Source organism: Telopea speciosissima, chromosome 9, assembly GCF_018873765.1.
Source record: "Telopea speciosissima isolate NSW1024214 ecotype Mountain lineage chromosome 9, Tspe_v1, whole genome shotgun sequence".
NCBI classification, from domain to species: domain Eukaryota; kingdom Viridiplantae; phylum Streptophyta; class Magnoliopsida; order Proteales; family Proteaceae; genus Telopea; species Telopea speciosissima.
Window position 1 is genome coordinate 21,199,793 of NC_057924.1, and position 8,021 is coordinate 21,207,813.

The 8,021-nt window shown below is 37.1% G+C and overlaps 1 protein-coding gene across 1 annotated transcript; it reads right to left on the reverse strand.

Annotated features, from left to right (window-relative positions):
* Positions 1 to 4,490: 4,490 nt before the first annotated feature.
* LOC122640965 ((-)-germacrene D synthase-like) lies at positions 4,491 to 7,370 on the reverse strand. The gene is made up of 7 exons (XM_043834264.1): positions 7,192 to 7,370; positions 6,749 to 7,021; positions 6,248 to 6,632; positions 5,947 to 6,165; positions 5,617 to 5,755; positions 4,921 to 5,169; positions 4,491 to 4,779 (listed from the first exon to the last, which is right to left on the reverse strand). The coding sequence occupies exons 1-7, from the start codon at positions 7,334 to 7,336 to the stop codon at positions 4,492 to 4,494; spliced, it is 1,698 nt and encodes a 565-aa protein (XP_043690199.1). The 5' UTR covers positions 7,337 to 7,370; the 3' UTR covers position 4,491.
* Between the last annotated feature and the right edge of the window lie 651 nt (positions 7,371 to 8,021).

Consider the following 8,021-nt stretch of genomic DNA (forward strand, 5'->3'; position numbering starts at 1 on the left):
ACAGATTCGGATGGATTCGGATGCGGATCGAATTTGAATTTTTGGCCATCCGTTTACACCTCTGCCTTGTGTAACTCGAACCTTCCTCCCCCTAGTGGATACAATTCACTCTCAATCCATAATTTTAGATCATGATTCTCTTTTCCTCATATTCTAGAACCTTTGAATCTTCAAAAACCCCAAAGATCGTTATTTATTTAATTTTTTATAATTAAATATTCGGATTCGGATTTCTATCGAAATATTCGGATTTTTTTTCCGGATATCTCTAAACGAATACGGATGCCCCTAAACGGATACGGATACGAATCGAATTCGAATTTTTGATTATTCATTTACAACTCTAGTTGTCAGAGTCCATTATAGATCGATAACCTCATGGGATAGTGACTCAACAAGCACTGCGATTTGATCTACGTTGAATGAGCCTGTGTTGACATTGAGCATGCTTTCTTTGACGCATACTTTACGTCGAAGTTAATCAATGCTTTAGATGTCAAACAGATACACAAAAAATGACAAATTCTACGTTTTTGAAGAAAATTGAACTCTTGTTTTTCACGAGATATGATTCATCATCACTGTACTCATGGGAGTAATTAACATCCAAATTCATTTCTTGGATGCCAAGGAAGTCTTTGGGTCGTAATTAACATCCAAAAGGGCAAAAAATCAAAGGCCGCCAAGCTATGCGGCGCAGGCGCCTAAACATAAGAAGAGTGTAATGCAGACCGCCCCACCCCACGTGAAATAAAAAAAGGGAAAAATACATGATTCGCTACTTTTGGGTTTTCATTTACAGAAGTGTCCACCCTATGTTTTAGTTAACAAAAATAGACAAAAAGAAGTTTAGTTTTACAAAACTAGACAAAACAGTGACTCTCCTTCCTTCCTCGACAGCTCCCCTCTGAAAAAGTCTCTCTTTTTTTTTCCTCTGTTACTTGGGATAGCAGGGAATGGCGGTGGCTGGGACAAGGGTAGGGTTGCAGGGAACGGAGGATGCCTGGGCGAGAAGACAATGATAGGGGTAAAAATGTCTAAAAAAATAAGTGTGGGAGGGAGAGACTATTTTGTCCAGTTTTGTAAACCTTAACTTGTTTTTATCTATTTTTGTTAACTCAAACATAAGGTGGACAGTTTTGTAAATGAAAATCCAAAAGTAGCTAATCATGTAATTTTTTCAATAAAAAATCCTACAATTTTTTGATGTCCCCATGCACGCTCTATTGATCCCCACGTTGGTGTACGAGCATATAGCTTGGCAGTGATTCCCATCCAAAATAAAAACTACATCTTAAAAGTATCATTACTAAAAAGGTATGGAATTTAATAAGTTTATACAATCATGTTGGATAATGATTGCAAAAATTTCATTTTCAAGTTTAAAAATTTTTATTTCCCTTGTAATCATACGGATAAAGTTACAAAGGTTTTGTTCCTGTTTTGTTTATTTTTTTTGGGTAATGTTCCTATTGTTTAAACCTAACGAAGTCAGAATTCATCATGTATTGATTCGTCAATGCCATATAGGGGCAAAATAAGGCGGGCTTGGATTGGGCCAGGTTTTTTAAAACCCTAGCTCAACTCTAAGTCCTCTTAGCTCAACCCAACATTTTTTTTACTTATATTTCTATAAATACGATAAAAACTGCGAATTTTAAAGGATGAAATATTTTATGCAAAAAAAATTAATCATTTATAATAAAAAAAAAGAAGAAAAAATTACTTAGACCCCCCTTGTATTATGGCTATTTTGCTTATGATTACCAACGTTTGAAACAATTACTTGACACCCCCTAAACCTCATAGTGTTAGTTTGTTGAAATATCCATTTTACCCTTATAACCATTTCTATTGAAACTTATCAAGTTTAAATTACACATTTACCCTTTACATGTTTTACCTTTGAAAAATCCTAAAAACCCCAAATCGAGGATGTCGCCGTCGCCGGAGAAGAAGCAACCATAGGTCTTCGTGTAGAAGGGAGACCGTTCGAGGGACGGAGGTCGGTGAGTTTTCTGCACCTTAGGCCTGTAGCCTGCAACTCTCTCTCTCTCGCTCACTCTCTCTGTCGCTCTCTCATTCTCCCTCATCTATCCCTCTTCGTTTGTTGAACCTGCTGCCAAGAGCTGTGGTGCGCATCTCTCGTTCTCCCTCATCTATCCCTCTTCGTTTCTTCTTTTTCTTCACATCCGTCCTAGCTCTTTGAGCTCCCTGAAGCTTTCCCTGCTATCCTCTGTTTCCAGCGATACCTGCAACTTAGTCAATTCTGACTTGAACTCCACGATCTTCCTTTAACAGTTCATCCTGAGATTTTGGGCTAAGGAAATCCTTCCATTGGCAACCCTAAACCCTATGTTTTCAACTCCTAAACCCTTTTCTGGTTGGCAGATAAAGGCTTGCAACTTGAATTGAACCTGCCCCTTCCGCCATTATCAATCTCAGCAGCTTTATTTCACTTATTGTTGGTTGTGGGACCTGAAGCTGATTGCATCCAGAAGGGCTTGGAATTTCGATCTACCACCTCAAATTTCTAGGGCTCCGGTTGGGGCTTGGGCTGAAGCAGAGGCTGGGGTTGGGGTAGAATCTGAGATAGAGGTTACCAGAAACTCCCTTATTTAAACCTTCATTTAGTGCCGTTAATACAGAAGTAATAGAGGTGGGAGAAGATTACTCTTGCTTTTAACTTTTAAGTGTTTCTTCATACTTGGTTTCTCGGCATGGAAAGGTCATTGGTGAAGAAGTGGTTGTGGGTTTCTTTGCTGGTGTTATTGTGAGGCTTTAACGCCGGAGTCAATTGAGTCTGGGTTGGTAAATTTAAGTCGGATACATCATTCTCCTGAAAGTACATATTGAGACAATTTCTATATCAATGTTTTGGGAATGCCAATTTCATAGAAATTGTGCAATTCCTTTCATATTGTTCTTTAGTGTTTCTGTTTCACCCACCTATCTTTTATTGTTGAACTTTGTTTTGCCGGAGGAGACAGGAAGGATGGGATCTCTTGAAGGATCCACCAACCGTATCTGATGGACGCTGGGTTACAGGAAGAAAGGGTAAATATGTCACTTCACTAAAGAAATGGTAAATTACAGGGGGTGTTCAAGTAATTGTTTTAAACATTAAGGAGACTAAGCAATTAGGCCATAATATAAGGGGTGTCTAAATAATTGTTTTAAAAAAAAAGGAAAAATTCGTAAATGGGCAAAACTTAAAACCCCAACGTACGAATACGTAATGTATCTCCTACGGCCCAGCTGCCCGTAGCAGCCTGTGCGACGTGATAGGGTCACGTGAGCAGTGATCTGGATCCGAAACCACCTTCTTCGTTTTCTCCGTCTTCGTTCCCAGTCCACTGCAGCGATGGTCAGCGAGTCTACATCAAAGGTTTTTGATCCCCTGCCCACTTCATCTTCTCTGTCTTTGTTCTCAGTCGATTGCAGCGGCGGTTTCTCTTTCCATTTAATGGTATTGAGCCCCTGCCCCCCTTCCTCTTCTTCGTTCCAGTTGAATGTAGCGGCAGCAGCGGCGGATGAGTCTGCATCTATGGGTATTGAGAGTTGAGACTCTCTATCTCACCCCCTTCCCTGATTATCTAGAATTTCTTGCCATGTTTTAGAAGTTCTATTTAAATTCTTCAACAATGATGTTCACAAAGGGTATTGAGACTCTCCTTTGTGAAGTTCTATTTAAATTCTCAGATGGGAAATCTGAATTAGGAATTACCAAGTCTCTCATGGTGCTGCGATGGACTGATGGTCCCATTAACACGTTGAAAAACATTCTTAGAATCCGAGAGAGCATTGTGGTTAGAGGCAGGTGATGCTCAGCCTCTATTTGAAGGCCTTTTTTTTAATAGCCTATAATTTCAAACATAACTACTACTCTATTGTGTTTATTTCAGTGTTGAGATTTCCTTTTCTTAAATTTATTGTTTAAGAGTCATTATCGTATGCGTTTTATTTCGCCGGATTTTTTAAAAGTATTATTACCATATTGTCCGTTTAATTGTAATGCAAAAGTCAATCTCAAATCAAGAAAACCAGTGACAGATGGATTGTAGCAGGATCAATATAATAAAAGAATAAACTTGAATAACTGACTCTTTATTATTATTATTATTATTTTTGCTGATTTTCTCTTTACTTGTGAAAGAACAACATAAAGGATAAGAAAAATGAAGAAAGGGATATGTACTACTGCTGGGGGTATTGATAGTATGGGAGCAAAAGGGCATAAATGAACTTAGCTTAACTTTCTTCTTAGTATGAAGTCAAAAGCAACTTGGTGCAACAGAATTCAATAGAGAACAATAAGCACAGTAAATACAATGGTGAGATGGTATATCTCACATACTCTTTCAAATAACCAAAATCCTTCCCTCTAAAATCACTGTTTTCCTACAAACATTACAATTCTATCTAAATGCATAATGGGGCTCAGCATTTGCTGTTTACAGATATATATTATCCAAGTGATCGAGACAGAAATCATATTGGATCAATGAACAACAAGGTGATGTACTCTTTCAGAACTATCGAAGCATAAGTGTATCCATCTTTATGTTTATATATGACATCAATCATACGCGTAAAATTGAGAATCCATAATAGTAATGGCATTGGAACGGTAGTCGGTTTGATGCATTCTTGATTTATATCTTTCCATGCCTTATCCACTCTTCTTTGAAGCTCATCACATGCCTCTTGCTCGGTGACACTGTGTTGTTTCATGTAACACTCTACACTTGAACAAACATGTCCTCTTTCTTGCTCCATCTTCAAATAATATTAGAATTCAATGTTAGATGTCATTAATTTGGTACGGTATTGGTGAAACGACGGCTAAAAATACTAGGTTTTCTTAAGTAAAAAAAGTTGAACTTTTGATCCTGTATCGATGTGCTAGGGTTTATTTACCTTGTGGGACACGATATCATCCATAAGCCGACATATTACTGACGAAGCCCTAACAAGTTTAGGATCATCAATTGCCCAGTCTAATGCCTCCTTTGTCACAATATCTCTCATGCCAAGGAAGGATGTGATTATAAGCATACTATAAGCAGTGGAGGTTAATGCAATTCCCATATACTCTTCAAACGTTGGAATGTATCCTTCATTAAACCATTTGGCTTCTACGAAGTAGGCTCTGACCAGTCTCTTCATCTGGAATAAAACAAAACAAGCATAATTTTTGGTTTTTAACATTTTTAAGGTACTAGAATCTATGAAATCAACATGTTAATCAAACTACACTCTATTACTGTTAGTTTCTTCATGATGTTTCCTACCTTCTGGTGTTATAATATCCAATCTTTGATGTATTTCTTGGTTTCAAATTTTAGATTTAAATAATAATTTCGATTCTAGCTACCGTATTGGTAGATTCTTTGTAATTGTATTAATGTATAGAGGGTTTCGGGGTATGTTTCTCCATTGTCCCAATTAGGTCTTATTAAGTACTTCTCATTTGATCTGTAAAATTTTAGGGATGTGGGAAAGATCCAGAAATATTCTGGATTTTTCTTAATTCACTGAACACATTGTCAACCTTTGGAGATTATACAATCCTATCATTAATGGTAGAGAAAAAGAATAACATGACACACTCACAGCTTCTATTGCATAATTAAGTCGATAAGATTGTCCTTCCTTTCTCAGATCTTCCTCAATTTCATTGTAAACATCTAGGACTGCAGAATAAAGCACCTTCATGTATTCGGGAAGCTGATCCATGGCACTTATGTCCCACCTGAAAATTTGAGCATTCCATTCAAAGCATGAATAAAGCAGATCACGTCCCGCGACCTTTAAGCCTTATAAACAATAAATCCAAACGGAAAACATTAAGACTCAACTTATATTGAACACTAGTTTACACTCGAGTAAAAGCATATACAATATAGACAACAACTAAAGACATGTACATATGCATCATCAAACCTTTGGATAGCATCTGTGAAGAGCTTGAGTTCTTCCAATGTGCCATAAACATCGTAGGTATCATCTATGATTGAAGCAATGGCTATAACTTTGGTTAAGATCTTTCTAGCAAGAGAGTAATGTGGTTCAAAATACAGCCCCACTGACCAAAAATAGCATTCCACCAGTCGGTCTCTCGCATAAGGGAACTTAGTTGCAAACTCCAATTCTTTCCACCATCTGCAATCAATTTATAGAAAGATAAATGTATCAAACCACAAAAAAGAGAAAAACATACAACAAGGACAAAGTATAAACCCACCTAGAGAGTTGGGTTAGCTCCCGCTTGTGAATTGACTGCAGTGAACTGAAGTCCAACTTTGCAAGCTTCAATAGAGTCTCATTCTTTGTCTCCATTTCTTCATAAACAGAGATGTAATGCCTTGTTTCTAATCTTGGCATGCCCTTGTGGAGGGGCTGTTTCAAAGCATGCATCACTTGTTTTGCAAGAGGAGGCTTTAAATCATGATGATCATGAGTAACTATGGATTTAAGGTGAGTGGTTGTGAATGCAAGGGCTTCATCTAGAATGTCTTCTCCATGTACCTTGAGATGTGTAGCTTCATACAAGCATAGCAAGGCAGGCACATCTTTAATTAAGTCATTCTTGAAGCTGCCTTTGCTGTCCTTGAACCTATTGAAAGCATCTGCAAGGTGGACACTCGATAGTGAGATGACCATAGACATATATACCAAAATGGTTAAATTGGTTGGTCTAATTAATTTCCAATCAAGAAAGGCTGAGAAAGGAGTATGTACTTACTGCAGGAGACATTATACCCTTGTTGTCTAAGTAATCGAAACCATAAAGAGATGGTGTAATGATCGTTTCCATCAAAACCATGATAAGGGGGTCCATCCTTCATCTGGTCTAGTACCTCCTCTATCTCTCCTTCAAAGTGGCATGCCACACCAAGCCGTTGTAATGAATCAATAAAGTTCAATTTGTTTGAAGGATCATAATTGGCATCAACCCTTAGCATCGTCCTTACTTCTTCTTTCAACTCTTCAACATGTTCAGGACAAGCATCATCATCTACCTGCAAAATAAAGTGTTCTTTGTTTTTACTCTTGTACAAGGAGGAAGCAAAAAATTTTAAACTATAATACATAGACCACATAGCCTCTCTCTCTCTCTCTCTCTCTCTCTCTCTCTCTCTCTCTCTCTCTCTCTCTCACACACACACACACACACACAGGTGCAACATACCATATCATTAGGAGCATATTTGAGGAATCGCTCACCCCAGATGCTAGGATGGAAATTGGCTGAGCGATGGATGATCTTTGGTTTTGCATTTTGAAGCAAATGCTGGTGGGCAGCAGGAGCAAAAGAAGGTAAGTCAGACATCTTCCTAATAACACAAAATATGAGATAAGAACCAAAATGGAGTTTCTTCAAATTAAAGCACAACTATGGGATATCAAGTATGTTTGTGATCTCTTATATATAGGAAACAAAATAAGTTAGATTAATTGCATTTGATGTATATGTCCACATCAAACTCAATTTAATGTAAATAAATCAATTAATATATTTTTAGATGCATTACTTTTGATTAACTTTATAATGTGCAATTGCCCAGTTATATCGTTATTTAGTTTACAACTATAGTCAGATTTGGCCATTTTATTCTAGGGTTACCACATTATGTATTTCCTTAATAGAAATTAATATAAAAATATAAAAATATAAATATAGACACTTAATTGTATTAAACATCGATCTATTTTCACACCAAACCGGTCCAATGAATCAGTTAAGTTCAATTTCTTTGAATTAGAGTCCTCCTTATTTCTTCATTCAACTCCTCAACATGTTTAGAATAAGAAACAAAATTTTGTTTTTTTCAATAGTACAAACAAAAAATTTTAAACTATATTACATGCCCCACATAATTTTAGTCCTCTTCCCCTTCTCTATCTCTCTCACAAAAGTGCAACGTGCCAGCTCTCTGATCGTCTTTTTCTCCGTTTCATTTTTTTACTCTTTCTCTCTCTCACGCTCAAAAGTGCAACTTACCATTTTTCTCTCT

Coding starts and splice junctions, on each gene's coding strand:
- LOC122640965 (XM_043834264.1), bottom strand. CDS start 7,336: ATGTCTGACTTACCTTCTTTTGCTCCTGCTGCCCACCAGCATTTGCTT. Junction 6,633..6,748: donor AGGGTATAATGTCTCCTGCA/GTAAGTACATAC, acceptor TCCACCTTGCAG/ATGCTTTCAATAGGTTCAAG. Junction 6,166..6,247: donor GAGCTAACCCAACTCTCTAG/GTGGGTTTATAC, acceptor AATTGATTGCAG/ATGGTGGAAAGAATTGGAGT.